Genomic DNA, 25,538 nt, shown 5'->3' with positions numbered 1-25,538 from the left:
TGGTGTACTCAGTTAAGAATGGTTCAATTTCCCATGAGCCATCTGCCTCCTGAAGGAACTTCATCCCCTGGAGAATCACAGCTTAGCTCTCACACTCAGCGCCAGATATGACCGTTGAGCAAGAAGGGAGAACTGTCAGGGAGAGGCTCCAAAGGGAGCAGAAAGCTCCCTGCGTTCCTGGAGCCTGTGGTTTGTCACGACCACTGGATTACTGTCAGGAGCCCCAGCCTGGGACATGAAGCAGGAGTGTGGGACTCTCCCCATCTTCCAGGGGAAGACGGGTCAGGCAAGAAGTGGAAGAGGGGGAGAGGCTGGGAAACAGACCCATGAACCACATCAATCTGTGCAGCGTGTCTTGGGGTGGGAGTGTGCTGAGACTCACAGGATGTCTCCTAGGGCAGCCAGCTGCTTCTCGGCCACCTGGCGCTCACGGAGAGGGTCCCCATCCAGCTCCAGCAGGTCGTTTTCACCGTACAGGCTGCCTAGCCCCAGGGTGCGCTTTGTTCTGAGCCAGACAGAGAGAGAGAAACAAATGTATACCAACGTCCAACACTGGACAGGGAGTGAGGCACATACACACATCAGGGGAAAGAAAAGGGGCGGGGGCCAGGGAGGGAGCAGGAGGGTGGGCGCCGGACACCTGTAGTCGTGGATCTGCTCCTGGATCTCCGGCATGGCCGCCTCCTGAGCCTCACAGAGAGCCGCACGCACATCCTCACTGCTTCGCAGGCGCAGGTCTGTGATGGGGCAGAGGGAAGACGGCAAGGGGAGCGAGTGTTGGGGAGGATGAGGTTACATTGGCTCAGGACCTCCAAGTCTCTTAGCTCCCTGTGGTCCTGAGGGCAAGCTGGTGTCTGTCCCCCTGTTAACTATGGCAAGTGAGGCCTGGACCTACCAGGTCTCTCCTCAACTCAGGACTGGAATCCTGATGTCCAAGCCTCAAGGACAAAAGCATTTTCAGGGTGTTCCACACTCATTAAGTGGGGAAACATTAAAGCTCCTCTCTGGATGTGTCCAGACGCTGTGCTCTGACATCTAGCGCAAACCTCTAAGAGGCTCAGTCTTCCCCCATGGCCCCAGGCCCAGCTAGCAAAGATGAAAAAGGCAAGGATGCCCCAACTCGGCACCAGAGACTGGACAGTGCCTTTCCTGTCCCTACATCTGCCCTCTGCCTGTGCCCACAAGGTTCCTGTCATCCGGGCCTGAAAAGTGCCTCTTTTCGAGGGCAGCTTCCAACTCCTACCCTCTAGAAAGCTCCTGGGATTCGCCTCTCAGACTGACATCCTCACCACAGGTATCCCTCAGCTCTTCTACTCAGACTTGAGTGAGGAGGGAGCAGAGCAACCACCCCATGCACTGGCTCCTCACTGTGTTACTGAAGGAACTCAAACACAGCAAAACAAAAGAACAAAAACACTCCAGAGACTCTGACTCTGCAGGTGGGGTGGAGTGAGGCCCTGGTTTCTGTGTTTTTAAGAAAGAATTCCCCAAGGGATCCTGATGAGTGACCAGGTCTAGTAATCCAATTTCCTCTTGGAACAGTTGAGCCAACTGAGGCCCAGAGAGGTCACGTGGAAGGCTGGGAGAAAAGACCTTGGTCTCCTGATCAAGCCGTGACTCCCCATGACAAGTTCCCAGGCAGGGTGTGTCCTCTATTTGCGCTTGTCCACGGACTACTGTGAGGAGGAACTGTCCCTATTTCCCCCTATCTGAGAACAGCTGCCCAAGGCAGGGACTGTGTGTGTCCCCTCCTTTCCCCGCCCCCCATCCTGAGGGGGCACAAGACGGACCCAAAAGGACACGAACTGACCAAGGAGCCAACTTACCAATTTCTGCCTGTAACATTTCTGGGACCTTCACTCTCAGAGGCTGAAAGAAGGAGGGGGCAGAAGTGGTGAGGTCCACACACACCTGAGTGGGGCGGGGAGGTGCCATGCGGGGGCGGGGGGCCCCGGAACATCACCTGCGCCCCACCCTCCCTGCACGACCACGCCCTCCACTCCCCTCCTGCCCACTGAATTCCAGGTTAGCGATTCGAGAAGTGGACTCCAAGGTGGCAAGGCAAGCTAGGGCCATAGTCTGAGGGCGGCACCTGAAAGTTCCCACTCTTATCTCAGGGACATCAGGGTGAGTGGAATGGAAAGGTCCGAGAAAGTGACCTGGGACTAGTTTAGCCGCGACGGAGAACTCTTTATGAGGTGATCTGACAGTCCCCCGTTTCTTTCACTCCCAAAGGAGAGCTGGCCTCTGTTACCAAGTCTTCCCATGAGCACGCTGCCTGCCTCTGCTCTACCAGGCCTGACAACTCTATCCTCAGGCGGTTCCCTAACAACCAACAGAGAACAACTGGCAGCTCTAACCTCCTTACTCAAAACCCGCTGAAGGGGACAAAAATAAAAATCTTGAGGAAAAACAGTTTATTTCCCAATCTCATTAGTCCTAGTAGCTTACTGCCAGATGAACAAAGTCATTTTGGAATTACTTTAGTTGATCAGATTAGAAAGTCCAAGATGGGAACTACCCTCTGCAGGCCAGGGTACTGCCACCAGGTAACCCCGACACATCCTTGGGAGCTATGTCCAGAGGCAGAGTGCTCATCCGCCCCAGACACTCTGGGGTCCCCTCCCTCTGAACCCTGCCTTTGGGTAGTAAGAGAAAGTCAGGCTGAGCTTCAGAAATCTGGGCTCGCCTCTTGGCTCACTGATTTCTATCATCTGATGTCTTCATCCCAGGGATGAGCAAGGCAAGGAGAGTTGAAGGAAACCAGGGCACTGATCCAGAGGAGATCAATTAGGACACAGTGCAAGTTCTTGTCTCCTCTAAACATTTCAGAGAGAGGCAGTGTGTGTTCTATCTTGCCAGATGTGGAACAAAAGAGGTACAAGAGGCGATCAAACTTTAGAGACCAGAGCTAGGAGAACCCAGGAATCCTCTTTAAGAACCTGTCTAAATTTGGCCTGAATGTTTTGCTTAGTCTTCCCTCTGCCTCTGAGGGTTCAAAACAATATAGTAAAACTGTAATCCAATTTATGACTGCCTTACCGCATTTTTCTCTAGGAAAATATTCCAGATGTCTTTTCCCAAGCTTCGGGAATCCTTGGGGTTTGTTTGCTGATAAACTTCTGCACACAAGTAAAAAAGCTAGGAGAGAGAAAATGGGTTAGAGTGGTGATTCTCAACCCGGAGTCTTTTTGCCCTCCAGGAGACACCTAGTAATGTCTGGTGGCATTTTTGACTGTTACATCTGATACTGGCATCTATTGGGTGGAGTACAGTGATGCAGCTAAGATCCTGCATGCACACCCCAGCACCCCAAAAGGTCAGTGGTGATGAGGTTGAGAAGCCCTGGCTGAAAGTGTTTCAGAAACCTGTGGTTGATCAACCCCAGTCCTTGGTATGCACACGCACCACCCCCCCACCCCCGCCCAACACGATCACTCCCCAATTCTGACTCCTCTCCACACGTGACATTCTGTCTCGTACTTGTTCATCTGTTGTTTTTAAGGGCCTGTGTTTCTCTTTGTGTTGCACCTCATCTTCATTCAGGAATGCTCCTGAGATACCAGCGCTCGGGACATACACATGGGTGTTCACGGAACACCTGCTGAGCAGACAGATGCTGACTCTGGCTTCTAACAGAGATAGCCCCGGAAAGGAAAGACAGCAGTGCATGCCAAGGGCAAGAAGCTTATTCTGGAGAACACGACAGCAGTCTCTCTCCTTCCTCTCCCTTCCTTTATGAGCACCTGAGCAGAATGACAGAAACTGGGAAGGCTGCTGGCTCAAAGCACTGTCACCGGGAACCCTGATCTCCACCTTTCATGATCGATCCTCTTTGTCATCACCTTCAGACTGAGGACCTTTTATCACCTTGCCTGAATGCCAAGCTTTCTTACGGCAACACTGTGTATTTACAAGGGCTGCTCTTTAAACCCCTCACGATTCATCTGTATCCACCTTCATTCCAAAAACCCAGAAAGACCATCCAAGCAGATTCAGAATGACAGCTTTCTTAGTCTAGCCCTTCCTCCTCCCCTGTGTGCTATCGATACAGCCAGCAGCAAGAATCCGTTTCACCTAGGTTGCACCTTCTTTTCTATTTTGTCTGTCTTCGTGATGCCTGATCATGTCCGCGGACCTGACTGACCGTATCTAGAGCACAGGGCCAGAGGCCAAGCACAAGCAGGTATTCACCTGAGACAGACACCTGCAACTTACCAGGGGACTGGGGTCCGCCTGAGAGAAGATGTACCGTAGAAAAACCCCCAGGTGGGCTGGCCGTGACTTAAGTTTCTCAAAGTCCTGGAATATGATGTCGCTCTGGAAGGCAGAAGCACGGGCAGGGCTGGGGGCAGAGGGAGGGCACCGCCTGCGCCAGCTCCGCCCCGGGGTCCCCGCCTGGTGAGCGTGCTCCCTCCCCGATGCTCCCTCCCGGCTGGTGCCAGTCCAGAGCAGCGGGTATGACAGAGAATGACGAAAGGAGAAAAATCAGGAAACTGTTACCTCGTTGTTGAAATAACCCGGGTCATAATCTTCCTCTGGGCCAATAATTAAAGGCTTTGGGCTCTGATCTGCACCCTGGGGGAGAGAGTCAAGTTGCAGGCGTGAGAGGGCCGAGGACAGGAATCTGGCCTCTGCGGTGGAGTCTGCTCAGGGCCAGCACAGCGCTGACAAGGAGAGCCACATGCTCCACACTGGCACCTCACCAACCCCCCCAAACCTCAGAGGGCAGAATCAGTGATTTTCACTTGCAGGCAGGCAACTGCTCCTGGGTGGGGCAGGGCAGACTCAGAGCAGCCTGGTCACATGACGTATGAAGATGGGAAGTGAGAGAAAGTGCTCACTTCCTGTTTGTGAAAGATCTGAGGAGGGAGTGTCAGCCTGCAAAGTAAGAATCTGGTGCTCCCGCTGGACCGGTGGGCTGGGGGCTTTGCTGTTCTCCTCAGCAGCGCCCCCCCACCCCAAACACACAGCCTCCAAACCCAGCACCTTCTATGTGCTCCTCCACAGTTACCGGGTGCCTGCCGCCTCTGCCGGAGGAGAGCCCGGTGGTCCCTCTCCGCCTCCCTGAGTGAAAGGGGATGCAGCTGATCCTTTTCCAACACCATTGCCATCATTTCCCCGGCCGGTTCAATAATCTGTGGTAAACCCCCACATCCTGTCTAAATTGCAAGCTTCTCAGCATGGGTTTTCTAGCCTCCCCCTTACACTACCAATTAGGTCTATGAGAGGTTTCATACTGTGCACACTTCTCACACGCTTCACTTAGGCTTTCTCCCAAAGGTGACTTCAGCTCTCAAACTCTCCTCCCAACTATACTTTCCACTCAGTTTATTCTCCCTCATATTCAGTGATTCCCCAGCGAGGGCTGTGTTCTGGAACCCGTCTAGAGTAGGCAATTCTCACGCCTCCTTTTTCTCAGGTCTAAGATACCTTCCTATTCCACCTGCTTGAGGGACTTCTCCTGACAGTTTCTCTCCAATACTCCTCACTCATTTTTGTCCTCCTGGGTATTTACAGACTCTGCGCTCAGAAGGACTGAGTATAGAACACGAGAGACTCAGGATACACCTAGAGATCAGAGTCTAGCACCCAATTATAACGGCATGTTTGAAGGTGCAGACTCAGGCCTCATGTGCTGGACCTGTATTCCTCAGACACACCCTGAGTATTCTCCTCTCCCCGACACTCACTCCTCTGAGGTCCAGGGGGTGACCAGGGGGTGTTGGATGACCGCTTCTGGCTCTACTTGGCTCTCTAGTGAAATCTAAAAGCAGTAGTTTTTTGCGTGTTTGGGGGAAGGATTTATTTTTTTAAAGTCTTTACAAACCTTACAGTTTTTCTGATTGCAAAAGCAGAATGTTTATCATGTGTGCATGCATGCTGAGTTGTTTCAGTCGTGTCCGACTCTTTGCGACCCTATGGACCACAGCCCGCCAGGCTCCTCTGTCCATGGGATTCTCCAGGCAAGAATACTGGAGAGAGTTGCCATGCCCTCCTCCGGGGGATCTTCCTGAACCAGGGATGGAACCTGCGTCTCCTATGTCTCCTGCATTGGCAGGTGGGTTCTTTACCACTAGTGCCACCTGGGGTTTCTATGGCAGCGGTACTCAGGTTGTGTGAAAACTGCTGGGGATTTGATCTAAGAGCTTGTCAGCCTCTTCCAAGGAAAGCAGGGGCTGAGTAGCTCATCCTGAACCCACTGTAGAGGGTAGCTCTGTGTGTGTGTGTGCTCTGTCGCTCATATATGTCTGACTCTGTGACCTCATGGATTATAACCTGCCAGGCTCCTCTGTCCATGGGATTCTCCAGGCAAGAATACTGGAGTGAATTGCCATTTCCTAAGAAAATCAAATACTGCAGAATTATATAACAAAGTTTGAATTCCCTATGATTCTACCCCCTAGCTGCTGGCAGTTTCATGGATGGTATAGGTTTGCACCTGTGTTCTTACTAACATAAATTGTTATTAAGAAACTGGAATTATACTATATGTGCTCTTATCACTGAAAAATAACAATTTAAATAGTTTTCCAAGTTGAAACAAGTTCAGAGAAGGAGGAAAAGGACTCTGAGACCAATTATTCCACACCTGCTCCTAGCAGCTACCTAAAGTAAAACTTCCTTTAAGAACAGGATGTGCGCCTGACCTCCTTGCCTTGGCCCTGCAGTACTGCTAAGGGGGGGTGGGGTGTGCAGAAGTGGGAGAAGTCATCAGAGTGTCCAGGACAGGAGGCAGTTCTGCACTGGGGCTCAGGACACCAAATTCTAGTCCGATACTGCCAACAGCAGGCTGAGTCTTTGGATGGTCCCTCAGCCTTTCTCTGTCTCAGTTTCTCACTGAATAGAGATTCTCATGCCTGTCTCCTTTTCTGGTGGTGATAATTAAATGAGAATTTTTTTTCCTAAAGGAAATAGCACAGTACCTGATGCACTAAGCATTTTAACACATATGCAATCCACTTCCCTGCTTTTCCCCACTCCAAGACCTGAAAGTAACTAAACTCTATTCTCCACGGAGAACTAGAGCATCAAATGGTGTATGATGTTTGTTTTAACATAAGGTAATGGCAGATTTCCTTTAAAAATAAACGGAAGTTTTAAAAAGTTAGTGTAGAGAAAAATATTAAGTAACATTATACAGCTAGTATGAGGATATGGAAAAAAATTACGGTGGTAGCAGATGAATTTTAAGAACCTTTACAGAATTTTAAGAGGCTTTACAAAACTCAAGAGTTTTCTTGCCAGTGTCTTTAACAGGGAATGACTAAGCTTCTGCCTCAACAGTGACATCCAACTCCCTGGCTCTCAAGTCAGACCATTCCATTGTCTTACAGCGCAGATTCTTCGCAAGCTTTTTGTATGGAGCCAAAACCTGTCTCCCTGAAATCTCCCTCTGGACCTACCACCCCTGAAAGTAGTAGCTTTCAAGTCATGTTTTGCAGAATCTTAGGGCTCCAGAGGAGAACTCCTGAGGTCGGGGGCCGAAGTGGGGCAGTTGATTAGGAAAAGTTCCAGGTAGTGAGCTTTAATGTGTTTTCTATGTTAGGGGGCCAAATAATAAGATTGTGCTCAAGAAAGGAACTTTGCTCAAGAAACAGAAGGTTGAAAATTACTATTCTGGAGAAACACTGAACAAATCTACTTCCTATTCTATACAGACATTAAAATAAAGAGCAGCAATCTGCTCCTCGGACATCACTTCCCCACAGATGTATTCACTGACTCTTCACCCAACAACTCAAGACAGCCGTTCTCCCGTGTGTGTTTTTATACCATGTTCTTCCTTCACTACCTCTAAACAGGGCTCAGTCCGATCGTCCAAGGCCACGTGTGGGGAGCCCAGTTCTGCAAACAGGGAAAGGAGAAAGCCCGGAGTGGCTCTGGTCACCCACCTGGTCGCTGCTGGGGGGGGCTGGTGCGTCTGAGCCCTGCCGCCGGTGGCGCTGCGCCAGCCGGGCCATGGTCACGGGGGAGGTCCGAGGACTGTCCGGCCCAGGGTCTGACAGGACCGAGTTCCGATTCACCAAGGACTAGAGGAACAGAGAACTCTGTGAGGCAGAAACTCGCCCAGAAGACCCTCAGGGCTCTGCTCATCGGCTAATAAAAATTTAGTGCTTACTCTGTGCCTGGCATTATACTAGCCCTAGGGTGTGTATTACATCATTTAATGCTTACAACAGCCCTCTGAGGTAGAAGCTAGTATTCCTCCCACTTCTTGCACAAAGAAACTAAGACTTGGAGAGGCTCCAGGACTTGCTGAAGATCAGATAGTTAGCAACGCCGTATTCCCCAGGCAGCCTCACCCCACTGCCCACTAGGCCCCACTGCTTCCAGACGTGGAGCCCGCAGGAGTACGTCTGCTGTGGATTCTTTAGGACCCTCCTCGCCCTTGGTGTCTTTCCAACATACTGAGCCTTCCACATACATTCATCATATTCCCACAAAGGGGCAGGAGCAGTAAAGAAATAAAATTCCAACCATTATTTAAAATCAGGTTGTAAACATGTTTTAAATTACTTACTTATTTCATTAAGCTGGCTAAGTAAATATTTTGATAACACTGCTATTACTTCTTCTATTCACTCTAATTTTTATATTCCCAGTTCATATCTGCAATTAATATATGCAGACTGAGAACACCTAGAAGACCACCTTTGAGGCCAAAGCCTGAAGCTCTTCTGACCACTCCAGAGAAGACGAGCTGTTCAAGTAAAAGATCTATGACTAAGACAGAGAAGCCGCCACTTCCGCTCAGGCCGGGCTCACTGTATTACTCTAAGATGATGCTATCTGCACTCAGGTGCAGATGTGTTTTTGGTCCAGTCACTGTTGTACAGAATTTCTGTCTCTGGTCTCTTACACTGAAACAAGGCTTGCTACGATTAATGTGACAGCCTCTCTCTCCACCCGACTCTATATAACAGATATGACTATGATAAAATAGAAGCCAGATTTGATGATCTTGCATGTAGGATGCATTCCCCGCCCCCGCACCGCCCCCCCCCCCCCCGCCCCCGCCGCTTTTTCTTTAGAACTCAGAACAGAATGACTAAAACCCTTGGAACTAGAACTACAGCAGAGGGCCCAGATGACAGGCTATAGGCCTCGGTGCATGTGGTGAGCAGAGAACCTACCGATGTCCAGAGAAGGGACACTGAATGCATGGTTTTAAACGGGGCTGCCCCCGGCCTTGGCACTCACCTCGCTGAGGGAAGGAAAGCGTTCTGTGCCGGAGTCCAAGCCACTATCCCCTTCCTGGGAATCCAGAGAGAGTCGGCCTGGGAAGGAAAGTTTACACGGTGAGGAAGAAGCTGTGGCCTGGGGGAGAGAAGGGCCTTTATTCTGGAAACCTGTGCCCAGGGCAGGGGGGCGAAGCTGCCATCGGCCTGTCTTTCCCAGTTTCCCTTTAGCTCTCCTGAGACTTTAGACACCTAGCTTTCACCTATCCGCACACCTGTGCCCAGGCCGTGTCACCTTCTAGAGTAATCCTCCATAGCTCTACCTCCCAACAAGTCCTAGCCCTCAGCTCATCCCTACCCTCTTCTGGTTCCCATCCATTTCTTCTTATGACAGCATCTCTTGAGCTCCGAGCTGCCAGGTGCTGCCAGGCATGCTGTTGTCTGGACCACCATCATTCTAGCATCTCCTCGGCACTTATCTATCCAGGGCTGTTGGTTGTACATTCATTTCCCTGTCACTTAGACTGCTTTCTCTTATTACTCTATTTCTTGGAGGCAGGGACTGTATTTCCCCCCCTGAATGTGCCCCAAAGGGAGGGGACGATAGTTAAGAAATGTGAACCAGAGATGTGCCAGAGCAAAAAGGAATGCTGAGGGGACTCACCTTCTGACGATCTCTGGCTGGTGTCACCATATACTGGAAGTATGTCCTAAAAACAAGAGAGGTCTGGAGGGAGGGCAAATGCTGTGAACCTCTCCCCCTACTGTTTTCCTCCAATCAACCCTTCCCTCAGTCTCAGCAGATGACATCTGCTTACAGTTAGTGGCCTCTTCCTCATTGCCTTACAAATGCCCAGTTAGAAGAGCTATTGCTTCATTTGTACAATTTAAGGAGAATGGTGACCCCTAATGGTGAAAAGGGAGCTTTACTAGTGGTAAAATTCTAAAAACTTACTTGATTTCTCTCACCCTGGACCTCAAAGCATCTACTGCCTCAGTTGGGCTTGTCACTGAAAGAACTTCCGAACCATCAAGGAGTATGAAAAGCTCCCGCAGATGCAAAGCTCTGCCTCTAAACATCTTTGAAGACTGACAGGCATTGGCCTGGGGCTGACGAGCCACTGTGGAGGGAACAATGTTGCTGATGCTTTACTGTTAATGAAGCACTCTTGTCTACATCTCATTTAGTTTTTGTTTTTTTTTTAATAACTCGGAGGCAGGTATGGTACTCCCATGTTATAAATGAGCAAACAGAAGCCCAGAGACCTTAAGCAACTTGCCCAAGCTACACAGCAGGCAAACTATAAAGCAAGGGTTGACGCTCAGACCCCCAGATTCCGAGCTGAGCGTTTCAGACTCCTCACTTACACAGCACAATGAGCACAAAGGCAGCGGCAGCAGCGGACAGACACCAGCCCCGTGCTGAGGGCACCCTTTAATTCTGACAGCAACACCATCAGGCAGATCTGCGTATCTCCATTTCATAAATGAGGACACCAAGGCTCCCAGGGATTCTTATTTTTATTTTTTAAGGCCTTTACTGAATTTGTTACAGTACTGCTTCTGTTTCATGTTTTGGGGCACCTGGGATTCTAACTCCCTGACCTGGGGTTGAACCTGTGCCCTCCCTGCATTGGGAGGTGAACTCTTAACCACTGGACTGTCAGGGAAGTCCCCTTCCAGGGAATCACTGAGTCACTTGCCCAAGAGTCTTAAAGCTGGTGAGCCCTATAGCTGGGAGGTGAATCCAGATGGTCTGAATCCTAAACCTGAGCTTCTATCAACCATGTGATACTGAGAAATTCTTCAGAAAGTAAAAGTTTAAATCTGTTTGGCTTGTGTTTCCCAGACTTTTTTGATCTGGATGGTCTGAAAAAGAAAGTAGATAATCCTCAAATAATTTCTATTGATTCTGGCAAATATTGTTCTTGGAGATCTTAAAGTGTCTGGAGAGTTACTTCCTATTTACCCAACGAATGAAGGCCTGATGGACAGAACCAAGGCACTAATGAAGCGTCAAGTCCCTGACTAGGACAGATAAGGAGGCATCTCCTCCCGAGGATTTCCTGCAGTGTGGTTAGCTGCCGCTACAGATCCCTCTCAACTGCCTGGGGTCCCTTTACTTAGGCTGACCTTTAAAAGTGCTCGCGTTACTTTGAGAAGACCTATTACTGGAGGGCGAGGTGACAGGAAAAGCTACCGGATGAATAATGAGTAAAATTAGTGTTGGAATATACCTCAGCTATGAGGCAACTACCCAGCAGGGGATGGATAATCAGCAAGTTAAAGCTGACAGTCTGATTTACTGCATATTTCTTTCCATTTCCATTGCAACTATAAGCTGCTGGAGGGCAAGAAACAGGCCATCCCTTTCCATGGGGTCCCAAGTGTCAGGACAGTGGCCAGTCTCCGCGGTGCTAAATGAAGACCCGCCGACCTCTGTTTCTTTGTGAAACACTAGCACGCACTGGTTCCGCCCCGGGTCCTGTGTGACCCGGGAAGCCTCTGTCCTAGCCTTCTCCCTCACACTCCCCTCCGGCCACCTGCACGAGCCGTTCTAGAGCTAAGCCTGCCATCACTCACCACTAAGCCACCAGTCTCCTGCTGGATCTTCAGCTGTAACTGAGTGACTCGCCGCCGGGCGCCTTCGATCTGCTCTTCCAGCAGGCTGGCGGGGTTCCGGCTATACACCTCACAGATACGCTGGGGGCGCGGTGGGCGGGGGCGAGGGGGACAAGGAGGGAAAAGGCAGAGGAGCGGTTAGTAGAGAACGGACGACTCACGGGGGAGAGCAGGCAGTTACCCCAAAACAAAGGGGAGAGAAAGGAGATCTCTGCCTCGGAGGAGCTGTGTGCCATCCCGGAGGAGGCCACGCGGAGAGAAAGGGAACACAGGGGGCGACGACAGCAGGGAAGACGGGACACAGAGGCCGGGCCTGACCTGACCTGGCCTTAAGGCCTACGTGCTAAGTGAGGTCTTCCTTGACCGCAGCTCAAGACTCAGATATTTAAGTGACCGGCCAGACAGCACACACAGAAAACGCTAAGGAGGAAACATACAGCGAGAACCACGGGAGTTGAGACGAAGAAGCTTGGACCGAGGAAGCCAGCACCCCCGTCCCCCAGCCCTGTAGCTGGGAACCACTGACACTCATCTAGCATCCTTTTAGCACACAGCTTGGGCTCTGCAGTCAGGGAGGCCTGCCTCTGAACGCTGGCACCTCTACTTACTAGCTGTGTAGACGTGGGCAAGTTTGACTACGTCCTCATAGATCAAATGGAGATGTGGTACCTGCCTCTGGGGATGGATGTAGGCTATGAATGAGATTATGTATGTAAAGTGCTGAGCAGAAGGTCTGGTGCGTAACTACTTGACTGAATGCACAGCAGCTAGTATTATTTTACTACAATAGGAAATGCTCAATGAAGCTGGTGGGTTAAATAGTTACATAGACATTGGGTGCACATTTTCTCCAAGCTCATCTGGAACCTCCCTGTGACCCCTCATACTTGCTGTTTCATCTTCTCCATGCCTCTCAAGCCCTCAGCCCTCCTCTTAGTCTCTGCAGATACTATCATCTGGTAAAGGTTCCCAACTTCACTCCATTTCAAAGCATCCGCAGCTACCCTTACCCTCTGCCTTAGAAGAGAAACTCCGTCTAAATCCTGTACAAGGTTAGTGCCTCCAACAGCCTCAGGGCTCCTCTTAGGCATCATTTACATATCCTCAAAGTTTCCTTATTCCAATGGCTCCTTCCCTTCATCCTATAAAAAGGCTCAAGTTTCCTGTCCTAAAACGAAACAAACTACTACACCAAAACCTTCTCCATCAACTCTGATTAGTCTTCAAGCCACTGCCTCATTCTTTTCTCCCTCCTTTTACAGCCAACACGCTTCCAAACAGGAGTCTCTATGTAGAGCCCAGGCTTCTTAGTCTTCTAGTCACTCACCAACAGACACAGTTTAGTTCCTCCCATCACCATGCTCTTCTGAAATCCGGTGATTTCTTCCTAGTCCTCATCTCTCCAGAGCTCTTTAAATATCCACCTCCTCAAAATGCTGTCCTCCTCTGACTTCTCATCTTGACACTGACTTGGGTCACACCCCTCCCCCAGCTGTAGATTTACCCCTGCCTCCTCTCTTAAATCTAGGTGAGCCTTTAGCTCTGCAAGCATCGTCAGAGCTGACACACGCCAGGCCCCGTTCCAGTTGCGCTGGAGGAATATGCCAACGTAGGCATGGTCCCGGCCCTCAGGAACTCAGGCCAATAGAGGAGGACAAGCAAATGATTAAAACACAATACAGCAGCGACTGTTTACAGGTTGATGCAGTGTGCCACAGAAGCACAGAAGCTCTGGAATTCCACCGTCAGCTCTCTCTTCTCTGTCCTTGGTGATATCATCTAGTCCCAAATTTCAACTGCCACCTGTATGCTGAGGATACCCGGATCTCTATCAACATTTCAAAATCCAATCTTTTCTTCTGAGGTTCATCCTTGTTATCTCCATGTGCCTGGAGGGTGGTCTTTTTACCTGAACTTCCCATGGCTGCTTTAAACTCAGTACAGCCAAAGCCGACCGCCATTTCTTTCCCCTAATCCTTCTCTCCTCTGTCTCACTCCGTCAATGGCATCACCATCTATCCAAGCACCCAAACTTGGGGCTATCTTTTCTTTCTTCTCCTTTACTTCTCCCTTCTAGTTGATACACTTCTCATGTACTGTAACAGCCTCCGAGAAGGTTTCCTTATGTGTCAATCCACTTATTACACTTTTCTAAAGAACACAGATTTGAGGATATGATCACTCCCCTACTCAAATCCTTGGATCAATTCCCATTGCTTTCAGAATAAACTTCAAGCTCATCATGTTACTGAAGGCCCAAAGCACTTTCCAGAGTGAAACAGACTGAGCGCAACTGAAATGTCGTCTCATGAACCTTCTCTGATCATTGTGTAATTAATTATTCCTTCTTTTTATAATTTAAATAATTTAAAAATTATTATTGACATATAATTCACATAAACTCACCATTTTAAAGTATATAATCCAGTGACTTTTACTACATGCACAGAGCTATACAAACATCTCCACTATCTAATTCCAGAACGCTTCCTTCAACCCTACAAGAAAGCAGTCACTCCCAACTTCTCCCTTCCTCCATCTCCTGGCAACCACTGATTTATTTTCTGTTTTTATGGATTTACCTCTTCTGGATTTGCACATAAACGGAATCATACAATATGTGGCCTTTGGTGTCTGGCTTCTTTCACCTGGTACGTTTTCAGGATTCTTCCATATCAAAGCATGCATTAGTCCCTCACTCTCTTATATGGCTGAATAATATCCCATTTTATGGAGAGAACATATTTTGTTCATCTACACATCAGTTAATGAGGATCTGGGTGGTTTCCACCTTCTGGCTATTATGCAATTAAAAAGTGCTATTATGAATGTTCACGTAAGAGGTTCTATGCTTTGAACTCTCTTGGGTATATACTTAGGTTCGTGGAGTTGACAGATCATATTTCTGTGTTTAACATTTTGAAGAATTGCCAAACTGGCTGCACCGTTTTACATTTTCGCATCAACGGTGGGAGTAGAGCAGGACAGTGAATATGTAGACAAAATATAAACAAACATTTCAAAAAAAAAAAATTTCTCCAGTTTCTCCACATTTTCACCAACGACTGTTATTTTGGCTCTGGCCATCCAAGTGGGTGTGCAGTGGTATCTCAAAGTATTGGCTGGCCTCTTTCTAATGACTAATGATACTGAGCATCTTTTCACGTATTTACTGGCCATTTGTATGTCTTCTTTATTGGACTGTCTATTCAAATCCTTAGCTAACCTTTAAACTGGGTTGATTTTTAAGTATCTATTACATATTCAGGTACTAGACCTATATGTTCATGGCAAATAGATGGGGAAACAGTGGAAACAGTGGCTGACTATTCTTTTGGGCTCTAAAATCACTGCAGATGATGACTGCAGCCATGAAATTAAAAGACGCTTACTCCTTGGAAGGGAAGTTATGACCAACCTAGACAGCATATTTAAAAGCAGAGACATTACTTTGCCAACAAAGGTCCGTCTAGTCAAGGCTATGGTTTTTCCAGTGGTCATGTATGGATGTGAGAGTTGGACTATAAAGAAAGCTGAGCACCAAAGAATTGATGCTTTTGAACTGTGGTGTTGGAGAAGACTCTTGAGAGTCCCTTGGACTGCAAGGAGATCCAAACAGTCCATCCTAAAGGAGATCAGTCCTGAGCATTCACTGGAAGGACTAATGCTGAAGCTGAAACTCCCAACACTTTGGCCACCTGATGCAAAGAACTGGCTCATTGGAAAAGACCCTGATGCTGGGAAAGATTAAGGCAGGAGAAGGGGACAACAGAGGATGAGATGGTTGGATGGCATCACTGACTCAATGGACGTGAATTTGGGTAAACTCCAGGATTTGGTGATGGACAGGGAGGCCCGGCGTGCTGCAGTCGATGGGGCCGCAAAGAGTCGGACACAATTGAGTGACTGAACTGAAATGAACTGTGACCTATATGAGCTGCAAATATTTTCTCCTATTCTGTGGTTGTCGTTTTACTTTAGTGTCCTTTGACGCACAAAAGCTTTCAATTTTGATGAAGTCTAATTTATCTTCTCAGTTTTTTTTTTTTTTGGTTATTTACGCTTTTGGTGTCACAGCTAAGAAAGCACTGTCTAGTCCAAGTGGTTTATCAAGGAATAAACACCCATGTTTTCTACCAAGAGTTTCATAGTTCTTAAAAATAGTTTTCACTCTTATACTTAAGTCTTTGATCCATTTTGACTTAAATTTTATTACTGTGTTTAAATTTATTTACTGTGTGAAGTAAGAATCCAAACTCATTCTTTGCACAGATATCCTGTTGTCCCAGAACCATTTGTTGAAAAGACTATTCTTTCTTCACTGAACTATCTCGACACTTTTTCAAAAACCAACTGACCACAGATGGATGGGTTAATCTCTGGACTCTGAATTCTATTTCACTGATTTACAGGTCTATCCTTATACCAGTACCACACTATCTTGATTACTCTATGACATGTGTCAAAATATTAGTATCAGCACTTATTATACTGCAGTGCAACTCTTCCTTCATTCATCCATTGATATTCTACTAGATTATAAACCCCTTAAAGGAAAGGTTCATCTCTCACTTAACTTTATAACCATTGTCCCTAGCACTGGTCCCCACCTCCACTGCAGCACACACAGTATCTGGCACACAGCAGGAACTTAATGTTTGTTAAGTAAATGAGTATATTTTCATGTCTTGGTGCCTGGGAGCTATGCTATCCATTCTCAGCATTCTCTTCCCCATCTCTTTTGCTTATTGAGGCCCTACGCTTCAAGGCCTAGCTGAAACACAGTCTTCTCAGTGAAGTTTCCCTCACATCTCCTATTATTAATTAATAACAATAATCTGCTCCCTTCCTTGTCCCTCCCACTCTTTTTCCTACTGTAATATGAATTTTCCCCATGATATTGTAAACATGTTGAGGGCAAGAACTATCTAATCTTTTAGGAATTAAAACAACGCTTTACATACAGTGGGCATAACAGAACTGAAATGAAGGGGCCAGGAGCTCGCTGTAAGCCACAGCTATCATCGGAATCCGGTCATTTCCTTCCAGCCAGATCAAACTTCTTGTTCTCCCTGCACATCATTGCCCAGGCCTGGAAGTCTCTCTGCATCAAATTCTGCTTTAACAAATTCCACTGGCCTATGACAATTCTTTAGAGGTCCTGAGGTTTGACATTAAGGTTTTCCTGTGATAGTGTATGGCCTGCAAATTAAGTTGTACACTTTGGTAGATTGCTTTGATAAAGTATTATTTCATGAAGGCAATGGCCAGTCTATCCTCAGCAGTGACCTTACCTGTAGCTCTTTTTCCTCCTGTCTCAGCATATTCCTAAGGATCTGGGTGGCATGTTTTTGAAATTCGGGATCCTAAGGGTGGAAAACATGACAGGAGTGAGAGTTGGGGACCAAATCAATAGCTTTCTTCTCCTCTACCAGATGATTCCTAGGCAAGGGAAGCTATGACGGGATAGCCTGGGCTGTAAGAATGTTTTGTATAACACTATCTCACTGGAATTCAATAAACATAAAATCTTATTTTGATTTCACTCCTAACTTCCTAGAAACCCTGACTGTAATCACATCTGGTATCAAATTGCTCTCTAAAGTCTTCCAGGACTTGCTGGTCAGTCTTCCTTCCAATCGGAAAATCCTGCTCCCTATTACTTTCTGCCTCTAGTCCTTTTTAACTCCTTACACAGGTTATATTGGTCCTTGGGTTCTCCCCCTACTAGTCTTGCTCTTTCCTGATTATCCCCTATAGACTGAGCTCCATATTTCATTCCTCCAGGCCATCTTTTTCCCCAGGAAGCCTCTCCTTTACTCCTTGACTTATTCCACACCTTTGCAACAGTGACTGTTAACAGTCTTTACAAACTCCTCTGACCATGCCTGGAGGTGTGCACCCTCGCCCCGATGGAGAGGAACATTCTCAAAGGGCCTCCTTAGAGTCCTGCACGCACACAGGAAACACACTGCATGCTGCTGCCTGATAAACCGCATATGCACTTACATGGAAAGAGGACACTAAGGCATGAAATGCCCTTTTAATGCATTTCTCATTTTGTTCCACTTTTTGATGGCCTTCATATAGTTCTTTTTCTTGTCTCTTCCTACTGGCATGCCATTCGATTTAACCTGCTTCCATTCCAATGGGCAGCTCTTCAAAGGGACACCAGAATGAGGAGAAGAGCAGGAGGACGGTTACCTGCAGAGGTCTGGGTCCTGTGATGCGCTGTGGAGGTGGCAGAGGTGGAGGAGGTGGTGGTGGGGGGATCACCGGGGTGACTCGGGGAGCTCCTGCTGGGGCTGGGTCCTGCTGGGGTCCACAGACACCAACGGATGAGGGCGAAGAGCCCAGGAGGGTGAGAGCAACATAGGCACCAGCTGGAGGAAGACAAACAGAGGGCTGCTCAAGTGGTCCTGTTTGCAACAGCAGACACCCAGGTACAGAGCAGGGAGTTCTCCCTTCTCCTTCCATTAAGCTTATAGTTCTATAGGTAAAGTTCTCCTCGCTTTTAATGCCCCACCTGTTCTCTAGTTCCCGTCCTTCCATCCTGCATCAGCACAGGCTCCTTTCCTTCCCTTTCCTCAGGCAGAGACCTCAACCAAACCCCACCCACCACTACTTGGGAGCTGCCCACTCAGTCCCTTGTTTCCCAGGACTGGGAGAGGGGAGTGAGTGGTATTTGAGTGAGACTTGGTCTTAGTAGAACATGATGAAAAGGCAGTGCAAAGATGGGTAGAAAAATAAACATGTCGGATGAGAGATTAATAGCGTCTCCCCCTGAAAGGACAGTAGGGAACCATGGCAGTCTATGATGATCAGGCCAAGATTAAAGACTCCAGCCGCCTCCCGTCTACAGAGGAGCCCTGCTGGGCCGACAGGCCTGCTTCCCCCGTGCCCCCAGCGCGTCTGCTCCCCGACTTTCTTTCATTGTCACCTCTCTCCAACTCACATTTGATGAGCTTCACCACCTCCAGGTGTGAGCTGTTGGTCACCATGGTGCCGTTCACCTGTTGGGGGACAAATGACATGACTGAGGCATGGCAGTGGAAGCCTAGGGGATCATTTTCCTAGGTCAAGGTCACTTCTTTAGGGAGCCATTTATCAGGGCTCTTTAGTATAGTAAAACTTGTTGTAGAACTTAGTCACAGTCAAGGAGGGCCTAGAACATGGAACCCAGCTATTTTAGTCCCCGCTCTCTGTCACAGTATACTACTCATTCTCATGGGACCACCCTCCCGGTCAGCGGCTGACGACAGATGCTATGAAAACGCAAGTGTACAGGACAGGCCAGGGCCAGAAGTGACCCCGCACCCCCACTCCCCCACCGGGGGGGGGTGTCGCCCAGAGAGGGAATTTCACTCACTTTGATGATCCGGTCACCTTCTTTCACACCGGCTTTCATGGCTGCACCTCCTGTAAGGAAGCAGAAGGCCTGGTCAGTGGAGACCCACCACCTTTCCAGAGGTCACTGAATCTCCACCCATGAACCTGCCAAATCACCTTCCCCCTCCAATCTCTTCTCCCCTCTGTGTTAAGTATTTCACATGCTGGGTGTGTATCCTATTCTGCCCCAGTGCCACAACTACCTTTGAGCTAGACTGGACTGTCCGAGGTCACATCTCCTGCTCTTTTCGCCACCTGGCTCAGAAGCAGACTTCTCTGAAAGCCAGGCCACACTGACAGAGAGGCAGGGCCAGACTCCGGGGAGAGCAGTGTGTGCTTTATTTGAATGTGTCTGGATATGTTCCAAGGTCAAATCAGAGTTTATTTCTTTTATCCAGTGGGAAGAACGAGTTTACTGTATTAAATAACTGTTGAAGTAATTATTAAGAGGAATATGAGAAAAGAATTGCAACAAGAGTTTTCAAATCATGGTCCCTAAGCCCTGAGAGGTTCATAAAGACATTCTGGGTGTTCCCAGCATTAAGGAAGGTAACGATCACCGCTCTATCTTCTGTTAAAAAATGGTTCTGCAGCCGCAGCGGTTCTGACCACCATGTATAGTCGTCCCTGGGTATCCATTGGGGATTAATTCTAGGACCTCCTGCAGATGCTCAAGTCCCTTACCTAAAATGGCATAGTACAATACCTTCTGGTTTCACATCCAATGATTGAACTAACTGCAGATGGAAATTCTGAGCCGCAGTTGGTTGAATCTATGGATGTAGAATTCTCAGATTTGAAACTCGCGGATGTGGAGGGCAAAGTGTAGTTTTAAATGAGCTAGGTAGTACTCAGACAGCATAGGAAACACTTATGCTGAAAAGTTCATGGGCAGCATTTGTTTTTTGTAAATTTGCCCCGATGGTCACTAAATCCGTAAGTCGCCATTTGTCTGATCAAAACAAAACTCCCACGAAGTACATCTATATGTTTCTAGTCCAAAAAGAGAAATTACAGTGATGACTACATTCCAATTTGGCTTTTCTGTATTGGGACCCAGACTACCCAATCTAAAGTGTGCTATTTGTGGGAAAAGTACTAGCTTGAAACTCTCTTTTACACTGTCATCTAGAAATTAAAGGTGGAGAGGAAGAGTGATTTTGCCTGAATGCATGAAACACTAACAACTTAGTGATTTAAAAAATTTTTAACTTTTCAGGGTAAAGGAATTAGAGAAGAAGTTATAGACTTCAGTAAGCATGAGAATCACCAGAAGAATTTGTCAGGAAGCATCTTCCTTGGCCCTCTTGTCAGAGAGTGATCCAGTACTTTAGGACTTGGGCCCTGGAATGAGGATTTCAATCATCCTAAGGGCCTAGGTGATTCTGATGGAGCAGAGCAGGGACTACACTTCGAGAAACAGTGAGCTGAGAAGCCTACAATCTGGAAAAGATAATAACAACTGCGTTGTTACTTTTGTGAATTCGATGCCAATCCAAATGAGGTCTCCTCCTCTCTCCTGCCCAAAGCACACACTCACACACGCATTTTCCAGAACTCGTATCTCACCGCAAGCCATCCTTTTGCCCTTCCCTCTCTGAGTCTGACTCTGCTCAGACCTAAGAGGGGGCAAAAACTGGAGGAGCCCTGAACTCATAATTCACTGGAGGGGGTCCTCATACATTCTGTATCAAAGAGATCATAGAGGCAAAGTGCAAGTTACTGGCAGTCCCATTCGCTCTCTCTCACTCTAGTCCAGGAACCTTGAGAGAATATGGAAGCAAAGAAGAAGTTTCTTTTCAGAGTTCTACCCTAGGATATGAAAAACAAACCTCACCCTGATAAAAGTTAACCCCCAAACATAAGAAGCGCTAATTATTTATATCCTCATTTGGCCCACATACCTCATTTTGGTCATGAATTTGAAATTCTCTTTTCACCTTTCACATAAATAAATTCCAAGTATTTCTTCCAAAATTAAGTAAAGCACATATCCTTCCCATTTTGCACTGTACTTAGCAGGAAAACGCTGGCTGGTTACCTACCCCTTTCTTGTACTCTTCTTCCTGCCTGGGATGTACCATGCTGCCAGGCCCAATCCCATTTGCTACAACGATGTTCACTCCCTTTAGAGATACTTGCCTCATATTCTTCGCCACTCCCATCTCCTTCCTGTTCATAGTCTTCAATCTGGGTCACTTTACAACAGTGATTCTACCACCGGACATTACAGAGCTCTGAAATACCTGAAGCTTTTCCATACACAACTGATTTGCTTACAGTGCCCTCCCACTCTCTACTCCCTTCCCACCAAATTGCCATCTCGTCAATGTGTTCTCTATGGCCATCTTTCAAACTACTCCTGAAATCCGATTTCCTTCTTAAGAAGGCTCCCCAAACTAATAAGGGAGATACTATGCTTCGAACAAACTACCTCAACACAACCTCCCAAGTACCCTTTCTTCTTGTGTACTGTCCAACATACATCTTTCAGTCATTTATTACTTAGTGTAATCGTATCTGCAAAGACATCTGGACAGAGTGCCTGCCTCAACTGTGAACTGCTGCAGCACAGTAACCATCTGTGCCTGGAGCGAGGTCATGTGAAGGTGAGGAGAAGAAAGTGGGTCTTCGATTTCTCCACGGCATCTTCCAACCTGGGACGAGGAGCTCCCCTGGAGGGCAGTCAGGCACCTGCCTGATGACCTGAGGGCTATTTTGCCTTTTCCACACTTCCAACAGGGACTCAAGCCCGGGGTGTGATCCCTAGAAATGCTTAGTATTGTGAAGGCCTCCCCAGATGCGCCCGGGGAACCAGTTCTAGAATGGACCATGCATGCTGCAGGACGCCCAGGCCTCTAGCAAAAGCACATGCAAGTTCTCCAAGTCCTACGGCACTGTCACATCCACGGTGACTTTGTAAGAACTGTCCACTGTTGGCGAGGGAGACACGACACTCACCAGGCCGCACAGACTGCACTAGAACAATGCGGTCCCCGCTGACTGTGAAGCCGAAGCCATGCTGGTCCTTTTGGATGATGACGCAGCGTTGAACAAGACCTGGCAAGAGGGGAGAAGGAGAAGGGGGTTGAGCTGGGTCTGTCTCTGGGAGTCAGTGCACAAAAGCCAAGGCCAAACAAGCAGCACCCTAGTGCGTTTCCTTCTCCAAAGAGCCCTTCGGGATCCCCAGACAGCCTGTCCAAACACACGCTTGCAATGCATGCCTTCCACAGCAATCAACAAAACCCTGTCACCTACTCTGTATTCTATATGAGAAATTCCCTTCTCTGAGGTGTTGAGATGTTTGTCTCTCTCTTTAGGCTTGTTTGGGTGGGCCTGGCCAAAAAAGGGGCCTGGCCAACTCCAGGCTGAAGACTAATGTCTCAGAGCAGCAACCCTGGGACAGAAGCCTACGTGACCCAGAAGTTCTCCATTAAACCATGTTCAGTGACTACAGAAGGTGGGACGCCTGTGCGTGCTGACTCTGCAGAGACGGATAACTCATGGGGGCAACTGAGGGGCTGGCCCTGTGCCATAATTCAGGGAAGGATAAACGACTAGAGAAAACCCCTCTGCCGCATGTACGATCACACACAGACTGTAGGAAAAAAGAAAGACAGGCTGTAACTGCCCACAGACTCCACCCCTGTGGGCACGTATTAGATACTGTACACTGTGCAGGTATGTGTTACTGTTTCCTGTAACGGAGAAAGCATGCGTTCCAGTGCTAAAACCCCGCTGGCTTCAGGTCCTGGTTTTGTCTCTTACAAGTTTGCACACTTGGAAAATTTTTTAATCACTCTGTGTGTCAGCTCCCTCATCTGTAAAATAGGGATAATAAAATCTACTTTCTACCATTGATAAAAGGACTAAGACAATTGGTAAAAACACATAACACAATGCCTTGCGCACATTATGAGCTCAATACAAAGGCTAAGCTGTCTTATATCCAGGGTATGCAGATCTGTCTGTATGGGTGAACACCTCTGTGCCCATGTGCTGATGCCCTGAGAAGGTCACCTGCTGTCTCAGATGTGTCAGAGGGCTGGCGGTGGTGAGAAGGGGACTTGCGTTCAGGTGCCGAATCTCCCAAAGACAGGCTACTTAACCTGGAGAAAGAGTAAGAAAAGCACATCAACAAGCTGAGCAGGGAAGGACCACCCTTTCAGCAGAAGGAGGCTCTGTCGACAGGGGCCCTGAGTCTTGGGTAACAAGAGACTGACCCTCTCACTCCGTACCCCGCTCCCTCTGGTGGGAGACTGGCCATGTCTACACCATGGGCAATACCAGCTATCTGGAAAGCTAGGCTGGCAGAGCAAACACGATCTCTTTAATACCCAGCAAGGCATCAAGGGAAATAGCCCTTCCTGGAGTCAGGCGACAAAGAGACAATAGCAAGACAGGGTGTGCAGAGACACACGCGTGGTGGGTCTTACCAGGCTGCAATGGGGCTGATGGAACAGAACGGACGCAGCGGAGAAAATGAATGCGAGAAAAAGACAGGAAAAAACAAACGGCTAGTTAGTTTTAGGTGATGATTTGCAAAGAAGGGGAGACTGCAAGCCAAGGATGGAGGGTCAAAAACACGCACAGGCCTGTAGGACACAGCAGAGGACGGAAGGGGCGGTAGCAGAGACACTCGCCCTCACTTTAGCTTCGTCTCTTCATCCCTCTCCAAAACAAGTGTCTCTAGGAGGTGACCAGGCCTTTAGTTGGCTAACTGGCAACTTTACCTGTTGGATAACTGGCAATTTGAACCCTTTTCTAGAAAGGTGGAGTAGAATGATGACCCAAGCGTCTAAGATTCCATTTATTTTGTGTGTACCACAGAGAACAGAAATCGGGTCTGTTTGATGGTAGCATTCCAATCTCATTCCTACAGTCAGCTTAGGGCATCCTGCTTAGAAACTATTATAGCCCTAAAATCTCAAAGTACCAGGGATCACCAAACCAGAACTAATAACATGGCCTTGCAGGAACAGGAGAAGCTCAGATCTTTACTATGCCTCTCCTTTTTAGAAAAGTGTCTGAGCTGCCAGTTCCTAATCAATACTTGCTGCCCCTCCAGAGGGCGTCTCCTAGCCATATCCAGCATATGACTATGTAAAAGGGTCTTCATGGAGGCCCTTGTGCAGAGGCAAAACACTGCGAAGAATCTAAGTGTTTGCGGTGGGTGACTGGTTAAACAAACTGCAGGATATCAATATAATAACACAGCCTTCAGTCTATAAAAGAATGAGGGGTCTCTTTATATATGATAAGGAATGGTCTCCAAGAAACACTGATTGAAAAAAACATGATGCAGAATTATGTAGATGGTAGGAGAGAAGAAAATGATTTGCTTATGTGCTTGTTTACATATATATAAAACGTGCAAAATATCTCTGGAAGGGTACAAAAGAAACATATATCATTGGCTACCTCTGAGGGAGAAACTGTGCCGGGGCAAAGGGATGGAGTTGCAATCTTTCCATTATCTTCTCATTTGTTACCATTTAAACTCTAAGTCATGTGAAGGTATTAACTATTCAACTAATAAATACAATACAAGTACATAACTTTTACATATAAAAGGGGGGTTCCTCCCCCCTCACCCAGGCACCCCACTTACCTGGACAGGTGAGACTGCTTTTTACCGGCTGATCTTTGGATCAGAGACAGAAGGGACACCAAGGAAGAAGAGAGCGTGGGGCCCAGGAGAGAGTGACGCAGAAGAAGAGGAAGAAAGGAAAACAAAACAAGACATAAACCAGACAAGACACTGGAGACAGTGTTTGGTTCAAAAGAAAAACCCCTAGCAAGCTAAGGAGAACCCAGGGGTGGAAACTGGCCAAGTACAGTAGATCCAGCTTACTAAACTGCAGACTCACCTGCACCTTGCTGCTGATTCAAACCTTTTAGAGTTTCACCACTGCACCCAGGAGAAAGGTCACTCGATACAGCAGTGAACGGGAAGTACTACCAGCCAACCCTGCCACCATCTCCACAGCTCCCAGCACCTATGCTAACTGCAGTGTGAGTACCCAGTAGAACCGCCTGTTCGTTTGCCTCCGGGGCTGTGAGGGCCATCAAGGCACGGTGCCTTGCTGATCAGCACTCCCACGCCTGACACGGCAAGTGCCCCGTCCTGGGTTTGGTCCCTGCTCGTCCCTGCTCTTTCACTTGCCATGGCTTCTGGCTCCCGTGCCTCATGTTGGTGGCACATACTGCTCCTTCTTCCTAGATGTTCCTTCTACTCTACTCCCCATTACTACATCTGTCAACCAGACAAGGCAGCCAACTCCCAGAAGCTACAACTTCTGGCTGTCTTCAAATTATTCCAGTCTATCCTGCCCCGCCCTGCCC

At 48.0% G+C, this 25,538-nt stretch overlaps 1 protein-coding gene across 11 annotated transcripts in view; it reads right to left on the bottom strand.

The window, feature by feature from the left end:
• Positions 1-25,538, bottom strand: part of ARHGEF11 (Rho guanine nucleotide exchange factor 11) — a 108,026-nt gene that overhangs the window by 23,800 nt on the left and 58,688 nt on the right. For 6 of the 11 annotated variants that reach the window (XM_043878924.1, XM_043878923.1, XM_043878917.1 and 3 more), the window contains exons 2-19: positions 24,805-24,837; positions 23,630-23,644; positions 23,214-23,302; positions 22,155-22,253; positions 19,174-19,223; positions 18,760-18,817; positions 18,009-18,187; positions 17,099-17,170; positions 11,766-11,885; positions 9,847-9,892; positions 9,205-9,281; positions 7,896-8,033; positions 4,504-4,578; positions 4,219-4,320; positions 3,043-3,141; positions 1,827-1,869; positions 641-737; positions 383-505 (exon numbers count right to left, since the gene is read on the bottom strand). In XM_043878924.1, the coding sequence (XP_043734859.1) occupies positions 383-505; positions 641-737; positions 1,827-1,869; positions 3,043-3,141; positions 4,219-4,320; positions 4,504-4,578; positions 7,896-8,033; positions 9,205-9,281; positions 9,847-9,892; positions 11,766-11,885; positions 17,099-17,170; positions 18,009-18,187; positions 18,760-18,817; positions 19,174-19,223; positions 22,155-22,253; positions 23,214-23,302; positions 23,630-23,644; positions 24,805-24,837 (1,515 nt within the window). The remainder of the gene's footprint in view (positions 1-382; positions 506-640; positions 738-1,826; positions 1,870-3,042; positions 3,142-4,218; positions 4,321-4,503; positions 4,579-7,895; positions 8,034-9,204; positions 9,282-9,846; positions 9,893-11,765; positions 11,886-17,098; positions 17,171-18,008; positions 18,188-18,759; positions 18,818-19,173; positions 19,224-22,154; positions 22,254-23,213; positions 23,303-23,629; positions 23,645-24,804; positions 24,838-25,538) is intronic. The other 5 variants (XM_043878925.1, XM_043878926.1, XM_043878919.1 and 2 more) reach the window with 4 other exon arrangements.

The sequence above is a fragment of the Cervus elaphus genome, chromosome 20 (assembly GCF_910594005.1).
Source record: "Cervus elaphus chromosome 20, mCerEla1.1, whole genome shotgun sequence".
NCBI classification, from domain to species: domain Eukaryota; kingdom Metazoa; phylum Chordata; class Mammalia; order Artiodactyla; family Cervidae; genus Cervus; species Cervus elaphus.
This window is presented reverse-complemented; position numbering and strand designations above follow the sequence as displayed.